General features: G+C 39.1%; 1 protein-coding gene across 1 annotated transcript in view; it reads left to right on the top strand.

The window, feature by feature from the left end:
- The window catches only part of MAGI3 (membrane associated guanylate kinase, WW and PDZ domain containing 3), a 227,699-nt gene that overhangs the window by 149,133 nt on the left and 59,087 nt on the right, over nt 1–19,479 (top strand). The window contains 2 exon segments of the mRNA XM_032766590.2: nt 14,798–14,892; nt 16,791–16,979. Of these exon segments, the coding sequence (XP_032622481.2) occupies nt 14,798–14,892; nt 16,791–16,979 (284 nt within the window).

Genomic DNA, 19,479 nt, shown 5'->3' with positions numbered 1-19,479 from the left:
ATACAGTGAATCCTAACTGGAGTCAATTACCAACTATATAGTCATTTGTAAAAGTTTTCTTTGTGAGCTACACAAATTGAAAATATATATCCGCTTTCCCATATAGAGACTCATTCATCTAGATCAATTTCTTTGTCCAGATCTCTCTCCTATCTTTTCATCTGGGTTGTTTTCCTATTAACATCTTTTTCAATCAAAATTGAATACATCTTAGAAATTAAACCCTTTGTTCCAGCTTGCACCTGGGTCAATTCCTCAGATGTGTTTAAAGATCTACATAGAACTGTCTTGTATCCAGATTTCACAATAAGGTGTTTTGACTTATAAATACTGATACAGGATCTTTCTAGTATTTACTTTATTACATATCTCTTGGTATGATGTTAAATCAGGACCCTGGAACAGCAGTCCAAATTGAAGAATATCAGCTCTTACCCAGAATGAATAATCACTTTGATATTTCCTAGAAATATATTCGTAATTATTAATGAAAATAGCTAAGGGAGCGGGCTTGGCGACAGGAATTTTAAAAAGCTACGGTGGGCTGGATGAATGAGTGGCTTTTATTTTGGGTGATCTAAATTTCTTTTGAACCCAACAGTTACTATAAATACACCTCTACCCCGATATAACACTGTCCTCAGGAGCCAAAAAATCTTACTGCGTTATAGGTGACACTGTGGTATATTGAACTTGCTTTGATCCGCTGAAGTGCACAGCCCTGCCCCCCCCCCCCCCCCGGAGCGCTGCTTTACCACATTATATCCGAATTTGTGTTATATCGGGGTAGAGATGTAATTGTATTTGGGCTACAGTCTTATTTGAGCTTTACCTAGTGTTTGGATGGGTTGTTAACCCTGTTGATCATATCTTTGAATTGCAGTGCATAATAATAAGAAGCCAAATTAGGGAATGCTCGTCCACCTGACTTTGTAGACTTACACAGAACTTTAGAACTCACCCTTTGTCTTTTATGAGTCCCATATGAATTTTAATAGTGCATCTTGATCTGTTTTTAAATGTCATGTTGGGGATACCAGTAGGGGGATGCACTGAAACAAAAATAGTAAGAGGAGGACATTCATCTTTACTGAGGCTACACTATCTAGCCAAGAAATTTCATATTTGTTCCATTTCTCCAAATCTCTTTATTTTATGCCACAGTAGAAGGTAATTAACTTTAAAAAGATGTTTTGTTTCTCCACAATATTTATTCCTAAATATTTTAAAGATTCCTTTACCCATTTAAACTTATGTGGGTGACAGCAGTTTGTTTTGACCCTTTGGGAATATTAATTTCTAAAATTCCAGATTTATCGGTTTTTGATGCCTGATACCGGCTCAAATTCCGACATCAATTGTTCTATAATTTTTAATTATGCTTCTGGATCCTGCAAATGTAATAGGATATTGTCAGCATATAACAGCACTTTTTGTTCTAAACTTGAAGACATTTTGATGCCTTTAACCAAGGGGCTGCTTCTCTCATATATTGCAGATAAACAACGGAGGGGCAGCCTTGTCTTATACCCCTAGACAAATTAAAAGGAGGAGATTGAAGTATACAGGCCAATATATGAGTATAAAACTGGGTTCCAAAATCTGTCTGAGATTCTCCCTCTGCAAAGGTTGATGGTTTCTCAACATCCAACAAAAACAGTGCATAAGAATAATTGCTAAAATTAACACTATAGATGAAATTCAGAGTTCTTCTGACATTACCAGAGATGCCTGCCAGCTGTGAACCCACCCAGGGTGAACACATTTGGGCAAGATGACACTCAGTCTGTTTGCTAGCACCTTGGCATAAACTTTAACATTTGTGTTAATTAAAGAAATAGATCAGTATGATTCACAGTTGGCAAGACCTTTTCTTTGTTTAGGAATGACCACAATTTTTGCTGCTTTCCATGAATCTGGAATCTTGTTCCTCTGCAATGTTCAGTTAAAATAGGGATCAACACTTGCTTTTGGAGCTCTGTTATACTCCCCAGAAAACATATTGGGACCTGGAGGTTTATTAGATTTTAAATTCTTAATTACAGTTTCTACAGCAATTTACCAATCAAGAGCTGCCAAATCCTCCTCAGAGCTGAGGTGGCCTCATACTTCTCCATTACTGTTTATAAATTCAAGATTTGGATGTTCTGAAGTGTACAAAGTGTGGGAAAAGTTAACAAAGATTTCAGCAATCTGTTTGATGGCAGCTATTAAATCTCCTTTTTTTATTTCTAATCAGAGGGGTGGCTGACTTAACAGTTTCTTTTTTTAAAAAAATTCTGGCTAAAGGCCTATCAGTTTTATTGTCCTTTTCATAATAATTTTTGGGGGGAAGGATAGCTCAGTGGTTTGAGCATTGGCCTGCTAAACCCAGGGTTGTGAGTTCAGTCCTTGAGGGGACCACTTAGGGATCTGGGGCAAAATCAGTACTTGGCCCTGCTAGTGAAGGCAGGGGGCTGGACTCAATGACATTTCAGGGTCCCTTCCAGCTCTATGAGATAGGTATATCTCCATATATTATATTTATTATTATAAGCTTGTCCTTGTTTGGGAGCATATTAATTGGTTATGGTGAGAAGTTTACCTTTCAAGGACCCCTTAATTAAAATGTAACTGCCCTCTGTATGAGTTGTACTGCAACAATAAAAGGGAAGTGTTTAGCCAAGTGTTGCCAACCCTCTTCTACTAGATTGCCCTGGAGAGACATATGGTAGCTATGTCTAAGCAGTATTCAATTTATCATTTTTCTTCAAGTGATCTTCCAACAAATAGATTATACTAGGAAAATCCTCTTTCAGTGAGCAGAATACCCTTTTCCTTGTGTTGGATTGTTCAGCCCCTTAGTGTTAATAGTCATGACACTAGCAAACTCTGCCATGAGTATCGAGTCTGCTCTTGCCCGGTGTGTTACCCTTTGCTAAAATCAGTGACATGTACATTCCACCCTCCATCCAGATGCCAGGTCTCTATTACATTTGCACCTCTTCTTTAGATAGGATGTTTTAGAAAGAGTTCATATTAGACACACCAGTAATTTTAAAACTCACAAATATGTTGCTTTCTCTTTTTAAAAACCTGTATTGTGGTACCATAATCCTGAATCTGACTTGCTGTAAATTTTTTAAGTGAGCCCTGTTTTTATTAATATAATGTTTTTTCTATTAAGACACACAACAATATCTAATCTCTGTTTTTGTTCTCTTATCCCATTTCCTTCCCTCCCACCCTCCCTCTGCATTCCCCCATGGCCGCCTGGTCCCTTGAAGCCTGGCCTTTGGTTAATTCTTCTATCAACATATTAGTTCTGTGCTGGGGTGTGTGGGGAAGTGTCTTGTCTTGTGTGTGTGTGTGTGTGTGTTAAGAACCAAGCCTTATCTAATCTGATCAAACATCTTTATAACACTAGGTGTTAGGAGATTATTATACCATCAATGACTTCACATATTCTTAAAATTTTCCACTGCAGCTGACCCTTCTCCAATCAATATAAATTTTAGAATGTTTGTGATAAGTCTGAAGTCAAACTTACTTCATTGGTGTGATCTGATTCTCCTATTTCATTATTAACTTTTGTTATAAACTAATATAAATAACAATAGTAAATTAACTATATTATACTCCGTAAGCATGCTATATCCACATAAGCTATCCTGAGTGCTACCCAGCCCATCTTCCATTCTATCTATTCCTTTTTTCATTATAACCACATGGATAGAATATCCATTTATTCATTTTGTTCTTCTGGATCTAGACAGTTTATTCTGATTTTACAGTCCATCCTTTTGTCTTGACAATGTATCTTTTTGAGCTGTTCCCGTTCTCTTTGTTCTCACTGATTCCCAGTGATTTCTGGGAAAGCCTTTGACCCTATTCAGATTGTTCTGGAATTGAATTACCCATTCCCATTTTTGTAAGTATCTGTTCCCCCTTTTTTGGATCTGAGTTAGACGCATAGGTCCTTCCATTTAAATAACAATCTCTAAATGGGAACCCTGATTTGTATTTTATATTGTTCTATCCAAGAAATGTGGTCACCTGGTATAATTCTCTTTGATTTTTAAAGGTTGAGGTTACCGGATATGGGAAAATTTGTATGGGTTGGTTAAGAATCATCAGAGAGTCAGCTCTCTCCCTCGTTGCCCTGAGAAATTTATCCTTGTCTTGGTAGTGGTATAGACAAGACAATCATGTCTTTTAGCCTGGAGCTTGCTGGGGGCGTGGGGAAAAGGGATCTGTGAGCCCTCCCAATATGAATGCGATAAATATTGCCCAGTTTTAAAATGTCATGGGAAATATTGTCCATATGACCAACAGATTGTTTCCTTCAGTCTCCTCTGGAATACTCTTTAATCCTTAAGTAATTCTTGTATTCTCTGTTTTCCATGACCTCCAGCTTTAATTCTATTTTTTCCTCTTTGTTCAGTTGTTTCAGTTTTTTCAGTTAGATTAATAATGCTGTCCAATTGGTCCTTTAATCCTGCTTCCACATCTAATATTTTCCCATTAATTTCATTTTTGTATCTTTATTGTAAGCCTGGAACTCTTCCCTCCTCTCCTTATTCATCTTTTTGATTTCTTACAGCAGGTCCTTCCAGTCAGTCTCAGTGACTGGTGCTTCTCCACCTGCCTCCATTAATTTATTTGTTTGGCAAGAAAGTTACTCTCTTGTTTTGGGATGGGGAGGGGAAAAGATCTTTGTATTGGAGGATTTCTTTCTTTTCCCAGACATCTAGATTTTGTCTCTTCTCCTTGCCTGTTGTGTCTCTTTCAAGATGACTGCTACCACACTCCCTCTGTTTGTCTGAGCTTTCCAAAATGGCCACTGCTATATTTCCTCCCCCAGCCACAATAGTATAATTTTATTTTATTTAAATCTTTTTGCACTCACCCACTCTCTGCACAGGATAAGGATCCAGTTCAGTGTCTCCAGGCTCACAGTCATTTTAGTATGTTCTTTAGGCTGATTGCCCTGGATTCTGTTGCTGTGTTTTCTCTCCCAGAGCCTGGGATCTGCCAGCTCTTGAGCCTTCTTTTATTTTTCTTCTCAAAACTGGCTCCATGGGTATGGTGATTCACATTTAAAGCACAGAACGGTGGCTTCACGTTGGCTTGGTCATTTTTATCATCTTAAATTGTTTTAATTTATTCCCCCTTTCTTGCAGAGAGCTGCATTAACTCAGCAACGCCGTATTCTTCTCCCCACCCCCTAGTTTTGTTTCTCAAGGCTGCAGCTTTGGAGGACTAACTGGAACTGTGGTGCTTTGCATTATGTAACTTTCTCTTCTGTGTCCTCCTGTTAGAACACAACTGGTTAACTGCTTCCTGCATGTGTGACATAATGTGGAATTTATAGCAAATGAAATAAATGTTTTCCCAGTACAAAGCTGGTAAAAACCAGACTTCAACAAATTTTGCTATGGATGCTGAATTTTTCTTCCCATCCAACACCACGTTCGAATTAGCAGGAGGTCCAGTTGTTCTCATTGTCTGGTGTGTGTTCTTTTTGAAGACCATCAAAAATTAATTTGTGCTTGGTTCTGAAATCTATGCACAAGTAAATTTAAACATGCAGTGAGTGCATGGGAGTCATCAATTGGTGTCGGGTGTTGATTCCAAGGGAACAGAGAAGAGAAGCTTGTTCTGTTGGATTGCTAATGTGAGTTGCTCCTACTGCCAGCTATGTTCACAGTCACAACAGGAGGAAGTAGGGAGATGGGTGATATTCCTTGCATATGCAGCAGCACAGTGGAGGGGTCGATTTGGGGTCCTGAAGCCTGCCCCACCTGCATTGATCCTCTCCTCTGCCATATCCTCCTGAATTAGTCTGGTGTACCCCAGGTTGGGGGAACACTACATTAGGCTCTCTTAAGAGATTACCAATATGGCTGCCAATTATTGACACTTGTGATGGGAACGTTTGCCAGTGTGATGCAGCACAAAACGTGCATACAAGTCACAGCACACAGTAAGCCTGGTATGATAGTGACTTATAGTCACTGTAGCTTTGTCCGTATTCAAACCAGCGTATGCAAAGGGAAAGGGCTTGTTCCTTAGTGCAAATCCCTGGGATATTCAGTCCCAACCAAAATGGAACATACTAGAGCAAGTTGCAACAGTTCCTATAGTGCTCTAAGTGCTCTACCCCAATGGAAAAAGTCACAGAAGTGCTCAGTGATTTTTAACAGCAAAGAACTATGGTGATGTAAGAAATTTCCTAGGGCAGGCATGCTTTATGGTTGAGTAATTTATTAGATTTTCAAAATGCAGGTTGTACTCAGGGTACAGATGAGCAGAGTTGGGTGCACTGTGGAGACCCTGGCTTGATTCCCAGACTGTTGAAGTTTGCATCACCAGCACAGTAATCTGCAGTGAGTTGACTGATGGAGGTAAAGGGCTGCTACTTGAATGGTTGCTCCACAGAGCTCTTACTTGTTAAACCAAATGGCTTCATTATTGTGACTGATAGTGACACCCACCAATGGCTTTAGTGGTTTTGATATGTGAAGGAGCATGGATGAAAATCTAAAACTGAGAATAAATAATTTTGATAGAAAATTTGGAGAAAAACTTGGTAGTACAGATTTCTGGCCCTTCTTAATACAATGATTTGTATAGAATTCTAGTTGCTGGAAGCCCAGGGTGGTCCACAACCTTCCTACTTCAGAGTTTTGTAGATTCATAAAACATGTTCATGCGCCATAGTATTCCAAATCCCTGAGGCAGAAGCATTTGCTTCAGTAATTCTGTATGGGTCAGCAGTTCTGTTTTCTGGAATGAGTTCAAAGTAATCTTTTTGGCATGTTCATGTGTTTTTCAATGAAAAGCTAATAGGCGTTTATTTAGGATGGTGCATTCATTCAAATATGCTGTAGAAGAGATACTGCTTTACTCTTAGAAAGGTTCCTTATTCAGGAGATGCTCATAGCTGTTACATATTGTCTTGTGTGCTTTATCCTAATTTATGAAGACAATGCTGTTTACAGTGTTCTTTATCATGTGAAGGAATAATTTAAGGGTTTGTGTTTTGGAGGAAGCTGAAGTATTAGGTTGCTTTGCTTGGATAATAAATCCTTGTTGATCACTTCTCCTATGCACACTTGACATAACTGCTCTTGCCTCTTCTGGCATGATATAGAGTCTCCAGAGAATTAAGTAAAAATTCAATGACTGCCTGTTAAACAAGAGACTAGAGGAGGGACATTTTGCACCTGAAAACCTTGCTACAAGAGACAACCCAGGGTAAAACTTCATAGTTTACTTCAGAGTTCATATTTTATAAGCAGAAATATTCAAACTGCTATGGAAAAAATAGCTGAGCAAAAATTAGGATTATAAGGATTTAATCAAAAATTATTCTTGAGAAAAACCTAAAATTCAATTTTTCCTCTGCTGTACTTCATTCAGAGATACCCAGAGACACACGTGTTACATTTCTGGTCTATAAAGCTAATCTGAAAGTTTGTTTGTTTGTTTTTAATTGAGAGCCTTTTAAAAAGGTTTTAATGTAGCTGCGGAACAAAGGCAAAAAAATATAATAAAAAGCGAAACTGAGATTTTGATGTAGACTGAGCTTCTGGGTTTGTCATACAGTTAGAAAGTCCTCCAAGACTTCTGGATTAAAAGCATTGCATTATTATTTTCCTGGTCATCCTTAAATTACGAAATCAGAAATTGATAATCTTGCAGTGCCAATGCTCGTCTTCAGATGCTGCTCTGAAATTATTTGAAGATGGCTGCACCTGTATCTGAGCTGTTCAAAATTATTTCCTTCCTAAATTCAGATTTCCTTCAAAAAATGAATTGCATAGGAGTAGTTCCATGTAGATGGAAAATTTAAAACATATATCTGCATTCTGAATAACACACAGAGCAAGCAGCCCAAATAATGCGGCTTCATTGCACTAGCTTTTATAAATGAATTAGCTTTTAATAATTGCAGAAGAATCATAGAATATCAGGGTTGGAGGGGACCTCAGGAGGTCATCTAGTCCAACCCCCTGCTCAAAGCAGGACTAATCCCCAGCTAAATCATCCCAGCCAGGGCTTTCTGAAGCCTGACCTTGAAAACTTCTAAAGAAGGAGATTCCATTACCTGCCTAGGTAACCCATTCCAGTGCTTCATCACTCTCCTAGTGAAAAGCTTTTTCCTAATATCCAACCTAGACCTCCCACACTGCAACTTGAGACCATTACTCCTTGTTCTGTCGTCTGGTACCACTGAGAACAGTCTAGATCCATCTCTTTTTTGGAACCCCTTTCAGGTAGTTGAAAGCAGCTATCAAATCCCCCCTCATTCTTCTCTTCTGCAGACTAAACAATCCCAGTTCCCTCAGCCTCTCCTCATAAGTCATGTGCTCCAGCCCCCTAATCATTTTTGTTGCCCTTTGCTGGACTGTCCCAAGTTTTCCACATCCTTCTTGTAGTGTGGGGCCCAGTAATGGACACAGTACTCCAGATGAGACCTCACCAATGCCGAATAGAGGGGAATGATCACATCCCTCAATCTGCTGGCAATGCTCCTATTTTTACAGCCCAAAATGCTGTTAGCCTTCTTGGCAACAAGGACATACTGTTGACTCGTATCCAGCTTCTCATCCACTGTAACCTGTAGGTCCTTTTCTGCAGAACTGCTGCCTAGCCAGTCGGTCCCTAGTCTGTAGCAGTGCGTTGAATTCTTTGGTCTTAAGGTCAGAACTCTGCACTTGTCCTTGTTAGACCTCATCCGATTTCTTTTGGCCCAATCCTCTAATTTGTCTTGGTCCCTCTGTATCCTGTCTCTACCCTCCAGAGTATCAATCATTTCTCCCACTTTAGTGTCATCAGCAAACTTGCTGAGGGTGCAATCCATGCTATCCTCCAGATCTTTAATGAAGATACTGAACAAAACTGGCCCCAGGACCAACCCTTGGGGCACTCCGCTTGTGACCGGCTGCCAACTAGACATGGAGCCATTGATCACTAACCATCGAGCCCAATGATCTAGCCAGCTTATAGTCCATTTATCCACCCATATTTCTTTAACTTGCTGGCAAAAATACTGTGGGAATCTATGGTTTAAGAAAAATGTATATGGAAGGAGTTCTCTAAAATCTTATAGCGTATTTGGAAAAACACTATTGCTGCAGTCCACCATCGTAATGAGGTCTCCTCCAAAGTAGAGTTACCTGTGATGTCATACTACTATGAAATCCATTTTCTTTCATCTTAGTACAACTCACTCAGCCACTGTACATTCCTTAGCTCCCACACACTGCCTGTGACGGGTCTGGGCCCTTTCTGGGATTAACTCAGTTCTAGGGATTAACTGAGTCAAGCTGTTCTGCCAGCTTGGGTCCCCTTTACCTGACCTTGCTGGGTTAGGCTCACAAGCCTCTTCCAGCCAAGCACACAGGCAGGGCCATACCCAGCTGCACAGAGAGACAGAGATACGCTCTGGAAAGATTCAACCTTTGGGGCTTGCTCCAACACTCTGATGCCCAGTCCTTCAAGGGGTACAAATCCAAAGGTTTTATGAAATTCACCTCCACCCTCGATGTGGAAAGAGAGATGCACAAGTTCTCCACCCTCCCTCCCCCCATTAGAAATTGCATAAACTAGGTTATATTATAAACAAGCAATAAGTTTATTAATTACAAAAGGTGAATTTTAAGTGAATATAAGAGATAAGACAGAACTAAGCAGATTACTGACCAAATAAAGCAAAATATGCAAGCTAAGATCAATATACTTAAGGAACAGGTTACAAAATGTAAATTCTCATCCTAAATGTTATTTTAGGCAGGTTACAAAGTTTCTGTGGTTCAGAGTTCCAGTTGTATTGCTTTTCAGACTGGACCCCTGTCTCAGTCTGGACTCCCGGCCCTACCTTCTCTTCAGGTGGCTTTAGCAGTCTTTCTTCTTTGGCCAGTAGGCCATGGAGAGGAGGAATCCCCTTTGCCTTCTTCCCCACCCTTAAACAGGGTTTACATGAGGTGGGAAGCCTTTGTTTCCCAAACTCAACCCCCTTTTCCTTCCAGTGGAAAGTTACAAGAAGTCTCAGGTTTAGTATCAGGTGACAAGACCCGTGTCTCTACAGGACTGTGGCAGCCATTGCTCGCAGGCGGTCTCCAGTGTCCACAGGCAGACTGAGCTCTTTCACAGTCCATTGTCTCTGCTGGTGGCCCATTAGCCCTGTCTGGCTTTTCCATTGTTGTACCTGAAGCACTGGTTGGGGGCGACACCCAAAGTAACACATTTGAAATATAAATATTTAGTTAATATTCCTAACTTCAGATACAGAAGTGATACAAGCGTAGAAATTGGATAATCACATTCAGTAAATTATAACTTTTCAAATGATCTCTCACATGAGCCATCTTGCATAAAGTACATCTGTTACGTCATATTCATATCATCATCATATTTTCACAAAGAATTTGGAATGAAACATCACACAGCCTATTATCTCCGTTGTGTTTGGAATGGAAATGGGGAATTGGCCTGTCTTTTGATTTTCCCCCTTTAAACCTGAAGCTGAGTCCAGTGTATGTTTAAGTTCCCAGTGGTTTATTGCTGGAAGAACCCCATCTTATTTAAATCATTAGCTAGAAGTGCTTGGATTATTCCACATAGCTCAGAAGTAATCCACATTCCCATTCATGAGCTGGGACTGGAAAGGCTTTAGATCTTTTTAAAAGTTGAAAGAGGGCGTGTGTTTTCTCTTTTTGTATAATGTGTGGGAGAACAGAGCTGGGACCTACCAAAGTAAAAGAGCTTCAGGTACAAGTATAAGGTTTAATCAAGAGAGAGATAATTTCCTTCTTCCTTGTTTCATTGGAACAAAAATGTAGCAGGAAGTCAGTCATTTCATCTTTCAAGCACTGTTTACAAAGTGCATGGGCACTGTCTGTTTAAGACTGGATACACAGTGTGTTTAGCACTGGAAATGTGCTGCAGTGGGACTGACTGGTTACTTCTGGGTTCTGTTCTAACTCTGCCACTGCCTCATTGTGTGACCTCCAATCAAATCTCACAACCTCTATCCCAGTATATCCAGAGAACTTTCTATAGATTTTGACTGACAGTTATGGCAATTTTCTGCAGTATCTTGAATAAGCCTTATTGAATTCAATTTAAGTATCTTGAAAGCTCATTGTATTAAAAATGCAAATGTTTGTCTGATTGTGGGATTGTATGTCATTTGTCTAGGAGACATGACTAATGTAAACCTTGGGAAGTGTTATGAGCTTTGAAGCCTTCTTTTAAACAAATATGAACGTGTTAGTTGAGTAGGTTTCCTAGGGAAGTGGGGAATGCAAATGCCCACTTCCACTCCATTTGTAGCTTCTCCATGAGGAGGAGATCTTTGTCTACAAATGACCTATTTCCACCGTCAAAAGGCCCAAATGACATAAAGGAGTAACTCTCAGGTTCATGGGTGTTCTTGTTCTGAGCAAAAGGAGTTATGAACTTGTGGACTGTTCATTGACCAGAGCACTTGTTGGAGTTGGGGCGATCTCTCTAGTAAGCTTATTTGTATGCTTGTAGGTTCTTTTATTGTTAATGTTTTTTCTGTAATACATTTATTCTTAAGGCAAAAGCATTTCCTTAGAAAGAGCTTTGTGGCAACTTAACTGTATTTAGAAGGAGTTGTGTGGCAATTATACTGTTTACTATCTCTAAGGAGAAAAGTAAAGCTGGTTGGCTTAGTCAGTATGACTTTGCGGGGAAATTTACAGTGTAGCCATGGAGCTGTGCAGCCAGGAAGTACCCTGTTCAGGAGAGGGAGAGAGATGTGTCTCTGCTACAGAGAGGCAACAGCTGCAGTGCTGGAACCCTAAGAATAGGTGTTCTTGCAGGACCATAGAGGGGGAATACAGGTGCAGTTGCCCCCAGATGCGACTAACCATTTTTTACATTGTATAATACTGACCCATATTTCAGGGGGAGTTGAGATCTCAGGGATCTTTGATTGCTTTTTTTAATTGTATTACTGTATACCTTATTTTTTATGCTCTACTTTGTATAATTAATCACCTTTTTTCTAGTTGTTGGATTTAGATACTCCCTCTGCAGAAATATATGATGAGTGTAGGTAATGCAAGTAATAATGACTACCTACTGAAATAAAGACTTTAAGGTAAAACATATGTCCTGCTCATAAAAACTGTGATGAAATGAGTGTCAAAACAGGTTAGATTAGTATACTGTGTTCTGGCAAAACCACAATAGACGAAAACCACAGTATAGCAGTTAGGCTAGGTGAAGAAGAGACCATGTTCAGCTCTGATGTTGGCCAACATGTACCAGTACATGTAAATAAAAAATCTATTCAATTGACTTCAGTAAAACAGATTTATTTTAAAGTATGTACTTGTTTAGTAAGTCCTAAAGGGCAAATTCTGTCCCCTGATAAATGCATATGGGAATAGTTTGTGCATAGCTAAAGACGATGTGGACCCTAACTTATTAAAACTCAAAGCACATAAAACCTAGGATTTTCAAAGCAGTCTAAAGGAGTTAGGTGCCCAAATCCCACTGAATTTGTATCCCTTACGTGCCTTTGAAAATCCAGACAAAATCTCATTTGTTTTTCATTTTGATGGTGTTTATAGACTGCATTTCTTTCAGCTTTGAATAGATTAGACTGGTCTGACTTTCTAGGCTCCTGCACTAGCACACCAAAATATTTATTTTTTTCAGTGTAACTAACACATTTTCATGAGTAGTAAAATTTAGTTATTCAATAAGACTTCCCCTTATTTTTACAACATCTAATTTTAGAGTTTGCATTACCTGGCAGTGTCTGCTTTTAACATAATAGTAAGGTTAATAATTTTTCAACATGTAATTTGCGATTACAGATTTTAATTAGGAAAAAAGTTCCCATTCTTTTCAAGAATACAATTAATGGAACGCCCCCTGTGATGGGTTGTCCCTTCCAGGATGCAGTCTGGAAGCAGATGGAACCACTATGTCTCCTAACCATTCAGCTGGGCTGGTCCCTCTCACATTGCTCTTCTAGTGATTCAGCCAGCCTTTCCAGGCTGTGTTATCGCCCAACATGACAGCAGGTGGCATCACACACCCAACTGAGCTACCTGAGTACTTTACCTAAGCCACTCAAGGATAGACAGACAAAACAGCAGCCAGTTTCCTCGCTCCCTAGCCTTGCATCCTTGCTAGAATATAAACTTAGTATTATACCATCTTGCACTGCCAGAGATCTGTACAATGCAAGCTCATTAATATAGTTCGCTTTCCCATTGATGTGTGAAATATATGCACAACAAGCCTGTGTTAACCAAGCTGAGATTTTCCCAGACACTTCACTTAAAGACACACTGATTAACATAAAACAAGTTTATTAACTACAAAAAGATGTTAAGTGACAGCAAACAGATCAAACAGCAAACAGATTACCTAGCAAATAAACTGCAAACTAAGCCTAATATACTAGATAGATAAGATTTGAATTAGTTATTTCTCATCCTGACTGATGAGACAAGTAGTCCACCAAATTTCCATACACAGGCTAGAAATCCCTTTAACCTGGGACCAGCACTTACCGCAGTTCAGTCTTTGTTCCTCAGGTGTTTCCAGGTGTTCTCTTGTGTGGGGCGTGAGACCCTGAGACGATGTCACTTCCCAGTCTGTGCAAAAATACAGGTACCCGAATGAAGTTCAGTGTCATGTGGTCTGGTCACATGCCCTTGTGTGCCTTGCTGAGTCGTAGCAGCTGATACTCATTGGCTGGCTGAGATGTTCACAGGAATGCTAAGCTCTTCCATGGTCCATTGTCTTTGTTGATGAGCCATTATTGTACCTGAAAGTCTAGTTGTGGATGTTACCTAGAGTAAGCACATTTGAAATACAAATACATTGTCAATATTCATAACTTCAGATACAAAATTGATACATGTACAGAAATAGGATAATCATATTTAGCAAATCATAACTTTTCAATGACACCTCACATGACTGATCTTGTACAAAAAGGATAATAATTGTCATAATCATATCATAATCATCACTATGATGAATATGGGGTGCAGTGTCACTTCCCCATTCCTCCCTCATCAGAATTGCAGGAAATATATTAATCAAGCACTGTTAATGAAATTATATACCCATAACCATATTCCTCAAAATCTGAGTTCTGAAGTTTTTCATCCTGTCAAGAATTGCAATCCACAACTGAAACAAGGGGAAGGCAGACGTGCAGTGCTGAGACTGCATATACATTTCTTCTAACTGTGGAGCTCTTAATGTTCATATAGTCAGTGGAGAACAAAATGGATGCCAAACTTGCTTGGGTCTGTTTTGAGCATGGGTTCAACCTATCTAAAGACAAACAAACCTCCTGTGCTTTCAAGAAACCTTGAGTGCTGGCTTAGCCACTTTCTGTGATTTGATGATTGAAGCTCTTCACTAATGACCTTGTATGTCACTTTAAAACGGAGCCAAGTCACAAATTTTGTAAAGGAGAATGGAATTTACTGAACAGCTAGTCTTTGCTGACATACATTATTATTAAGGCTCCTGAAGAGCCAGAACATGATTCACTTTGCTTCTATAAGCATCTTACAGGCACTAAAAGCCTCAATGGCTTTGAAAAGTAAATCAAAATGTCTGGATAAAAAAATTTCACTGTTATCCACATTGATTATAATATTATCTTAGTGTTCATCCCTCCTTGGTGTTTATCTAAGATAAAGCAAAATAATATTTGTACTAAAACCACATGTAGTTGGTTTCCCCGTGAAATTGGAATAGAGCTTTTTACCCTGAAATTCTAACATGTTTATATATTTTACAGTCACATTAACCAGAAAACCCAGTTTGAAAATCCAGTATTGGAAGCCAAGAGAAAAAAACAGCTAGGACAGACTGATGTTGGCCCTTCAAAACCAGGTACTTTAAGTGGCTGTTTTTCACTATTCCCTGCAGTATCTTTATGAATGGAGAGCAGTCTTAAAAGTGAAAGTTTCTGGGTGTTTTAGTTCAAGTAGATCTTCATTTTGTGTTTTTGCCATTAGTTTAAATGTTCACTGTGCTCATAAGTGGTTTTTCCCTGACTTCTATTGAGATGACAACTTGGACTAAATTAACGTGCTTTAGTATATGGAGTATAGGGAGTCCAGAAGTTAAGTTGAAAAACAGTTTTAATAGGCATTTTCACATAGCTGGCATTTTGAATGCTTATTTATGAAACCTTGAAAATGTTGCTTTAATTTAGTTAGCTGTATTTAATTTTCTAGCTTTTTCAGAACAAGTTACTGGTTCTGTAACAGACAGTAGACATCGTAGGTCAGCTTGTGTCTGTCAACATCATAAGTAAACTATGCACATATAGCCTTAACAGGCTGTAGTTAGTCAAAGCTCAACTAATGTCTGACTATTGCAAGCTGAGTTTTCATGTTGATATCTGAGTACGTATGCATTATTAATGCCTTAAGGCAATATTAGTGTTTCCTGTCCACTGGCCAGGACAAAATTGTCGAGTATCAGAGGGGTTAGTCTATAAGGTGCCACAGGATTCTCTGCTCCCCAAAATTGTGAGGGTTTTTGCAGTTGAAACTGGTCTAAGACCTTAAAGTTGCTTAAGCAGCTTAAACCATTCTAAAGCTGGTAGTCAGAACCAGCTTGAACAGTCCATTTGGTTAGGCAGCAAGGGAATTGGGAGAGCCAGTCAGAGGGTGTGGATGAAGCAGCAGCACCGAACTGTTAGGCTTCTGGCTCTTACCAGTTTTGGATTGGGCCTTGTTAAAAGATTAGAGCACAGAATCAAGGGAGCTGGGAATGGAGACATGACAGTTCTAGTTCCAGCTCTGCTGCTGTGCTGCTTTATGGCCTTGGCAAGTCATTTAACCTGTTGGTTCCCTTAACCCAACAGTTAAATGGGGATAATACCAGTGGCCTAGCTACCTATTTCATAGTGGTGTTGCAGGGATTAACCACCCTTTGTAAAGTGCTTTGTGCATGTAAAACATTATAAAGCTGTTTTAATGCACTCTTATGATACATATGCACACAACACATCTGAGTGCATGCCTGTACATTTAATAAGGAATATTGCATGCTCCAACACAATTTTCAAATGCTCCTAACTTTGTTAAATCAAAGCCAGTTTTTTTCACTAACCCTCACAGTGGGTTATAATCATACCCACTTTCAACCTTTAGTCCTTTCAAAACTGTCATTTGATTTTTACAGCGAAAAGGTTCCTGTTTTCCACTCTTCCATAATTCAGAAGTTGCTGATGGTTTTGATTAAATGTTCAAAAATTTCCTCTTGTCCCATTCTGTTTTGCAACATTATGTACATTCACAGACATGTTAATTGGGTGTTTTCAACCATCTTGTTTTCTTACCCTGTTAAACTATCTGGACTTACCTATGGGTCATTTCTTAGCAGAATTGCTGATGATGTCAGATCATAGAATCATAGGAGTATTGGAAGGGACCTTGAGAGGTTATCTAGTCCAGTCTCCTGCCTCATGGCAGGACTAAGTATTATCTAGACCATTCCTGACAGGTGTTTGTCTAACCTGCTCTTAAAAATCTCCAAGGATGGAGATTCCACAACCTCCCTAGGCAATTTATTACAGTGTTTAACCACCCTGACAGTTAGGAAGTTTAGCCCTCCGTTACTGCAATTTAATCCCATTGTTTCTTGTCCTATCCTGGGAGGTTAAGAAAAACAATTTTTCTCCCTCCTCCTTGTAAACAACCTTTTACATACTTGAAAACTGTTACCATGTCAGTCTTCCCTTATCCAGACTAAATGTGTTGACTTCTCTTTATGTGCAGAATCAGAGAAGTCACTCTTCACCAGAGATCCAGCCCAACTTACAGGAGCCCTTATACGGACATCATTGAAGAAAAGCACTGTGGGATTTGGTTTCACAATCATTGGTGGAGACAGACCGGATGAGTTTCTCCAGGTGAAGAATGTGCTGAAAGATGGACCTGCTGCGCAGGATGGGAAAATTGCACCAGGTGAAGTCGCATTTCTCCATTTCAAGTGATGCTGCTTGGCCAAAAGAGAGGGAAGCAGTTGATGGGCCATGGGGAATTAGATGACTCTACCTGCAGACATTCCAAAACCCTCAATTAGAAAAGAAGCAATATTTTAATACAAAATCGTGTTTTGGAAATTTGTGAGAGTTCAATGGTTCTATCTATTGCAGATATTTTGCTGCATGTTGCAAAAGATTGTTAAGCTCAACCAATAGGCCACTGGAAGGATCCCTTGAACCTATCGTTTTCATTTTATTGTTTGTGTCATTTCCTGTTTGGAGCTTCATTGTGCTGGGCAGTACACACATACGCAGAAAGTAGCAGTCCATTCCCCCAAAAGCTTATGATCTAATTTAAGAGAAGACTCTACAAATGAGTATAACAGAGTAGAGGAGGGATAATTGGTTAATAAATATTTTAGATTGTAGTCCTTAATGAGCTAGCTCATTGTGATGGTAGTAGTAATGTTAAACCTTGCTGCTTATGTGCGTTATTGTCGTGGTATAAACTGTAATACAAGTTATTTTTTACAGTATTTGTTTTGTGAGCTTAGTTTCCTCTGCCAATCATAGTTAATTGTTACTAATTTTGAGCTGGTAGGCTGAGAATTTAAAAGGTTGAAATTATACTGTTCTATGTTTTTCTTTTGAGACTTACTAGCTTCCAGGGTTTCGCTGCTGAGGCTGTGTGCAATGTAATAATATTCCAAAGACAAACTTGTGCTTTAGTTTTGTTAAAATAGTTACTGAATCTAGAGAAGTGTATAAAGAGATTTTTCTCAAATAGTTTTGACATTATATTGGACTGGCTACTTATGATGATTTGGCCTGCTTTGTTTACTTCTCCGTCCTAGTATATATGTTGCCTACTCACAGCTAAACTCTTGTGATTCTGCCTCTAGTACAGTGATACTCAGACTGAATCTTGCAAGCCACAATTGGCTCTTTCCAGCACATATTAAAACATTCTGTGCTTTAATTAACAACCAATCAGGGTGTTTTTACTATCTTCTTAACCAGTTGTAGTTGATAAAATCCTTGGTCAGTCATTTTGCTGTGAGAGTAAATGTATATAATATATAAAAATTAAATATTTCCCCCATACTGTTTAAATATGAATCTATAATACTATAATGAATTTATGCTACTATGTTCTTTTGGGTAATGCTGATCGTTAATGTGGCTCCTAAACCACTGAGGTGTATCGCATCGCTGCTCTGGTACCGCAATCTTCTTTTGGATTATTGGAAAGTCTAGCTTCTACGTATGATAAAATTTGTACATTTTGTCGAGTGTACAATTTTTACAATTTAAAACACATTTTAGTAATATGGATACTTTCTTGAGTTTTCTGTTCTTTTCAGAAAATGATTATTGCTACAGGGGGAATAATTTATGTAAATATTCCATTGGTATCAATATTTAATTTTCTTTTCTAACCTGGATTAGATTTCTTAATAATCTAGCTTCAAACTCATTTGCCGAGAGAGGCTTGAGGAATTCCAGCCACCGAGTAACTGGCCTTCCATTGGAGCAGTGGATTATTTAGATTCGTTTAGTTGCTCCTGTGCTCTGTGCCGCCCAGTGTTTCCTTTTCTTTACGTCTAGTGCCATGTTTCTTGCACCATTGTGGTCCATTTCCATGATAGCGACATCTTTTCAAAGGTTCTGTTATGTGTTGTCTTCCTCTTTCCCATCTTCCATCAAAAGGTATGTAGTCAAGGGCTTCTCTAAGAGTACAGTTTTTGACATCTACACAACATGCCCAAATCACTTCTTGATTCTTTCTTGAATCATTGTCTGTACAATCTGTTGGCCAGTCCTTTGTAATCATCAGCCTTAGTGACTTTATCCCACCACAAACACCAAGTATTCTCCGTAAGCATCTCTGATGGAATATGTTGTGTTGTATCTGCATTGTTTCCATAACTGTAACTTTAGGTGGACAGATAGTTATCTTGACTCACAAGCACAGGTCCAGGCTCTTCATTCAATATATTGCATAGGGTACCCTTATCTGTCACCGATAGAAGTGCCGAGTAGTTTTGGATGCCCCAGTTTTGGGAGCAGTTGGCCATTTTGCTACATCCACCCCACTCATTCAGCCAACGTCTGTCCAAACTGACCATGGCAAGTGTGATCATTTAAGGGCTAGTTTCGGAAGTTGTGATGTGCCACTGCCAGCAGCTATGTTTGTATGCCAGATAATTAGAGTCATTCCTAAAATAAAAATTGAACTTTATAATAATGTTTTGCACTCCTGACACACCGTTTTTGCAAGGATCTCTGTGTGCTTTACAAATCCCCTGTTAAGTGATTTTATTCTCATCTTACATGTGGGGGACAGAGAGGTGGAGTCATTTGGCCTAAGTCCCCCACTGAGTCAGTGGCAGAGACAAGGATAAATTCAGTTCTAATGACTGAACCTCACAGCCCTTCTTAAAAATGTAAAATAAATGGGAAGTGTGTTAAGAATGTGG

This window comes from Chelonoidis abingdonii, chromosome 4 (assembly GCF_003597395.2).
Source record: "Chelonoidis abingdonii isolate Lonesome George chromosome 4, CheloAbing_2.0, whole genome shotgun sequence".
Classification (NCBI taxonomy): Eukaryota; Metazoa; Chordata; order Testudines; family Testudinidae; genus Chelonoidis; species Chelonoidis abingdonii.
The sequence above is the reverse complement of the archived record's forward strand: the minus strand, read 5'-3'. Positions and strand labels throughout refer to the sequence as shown.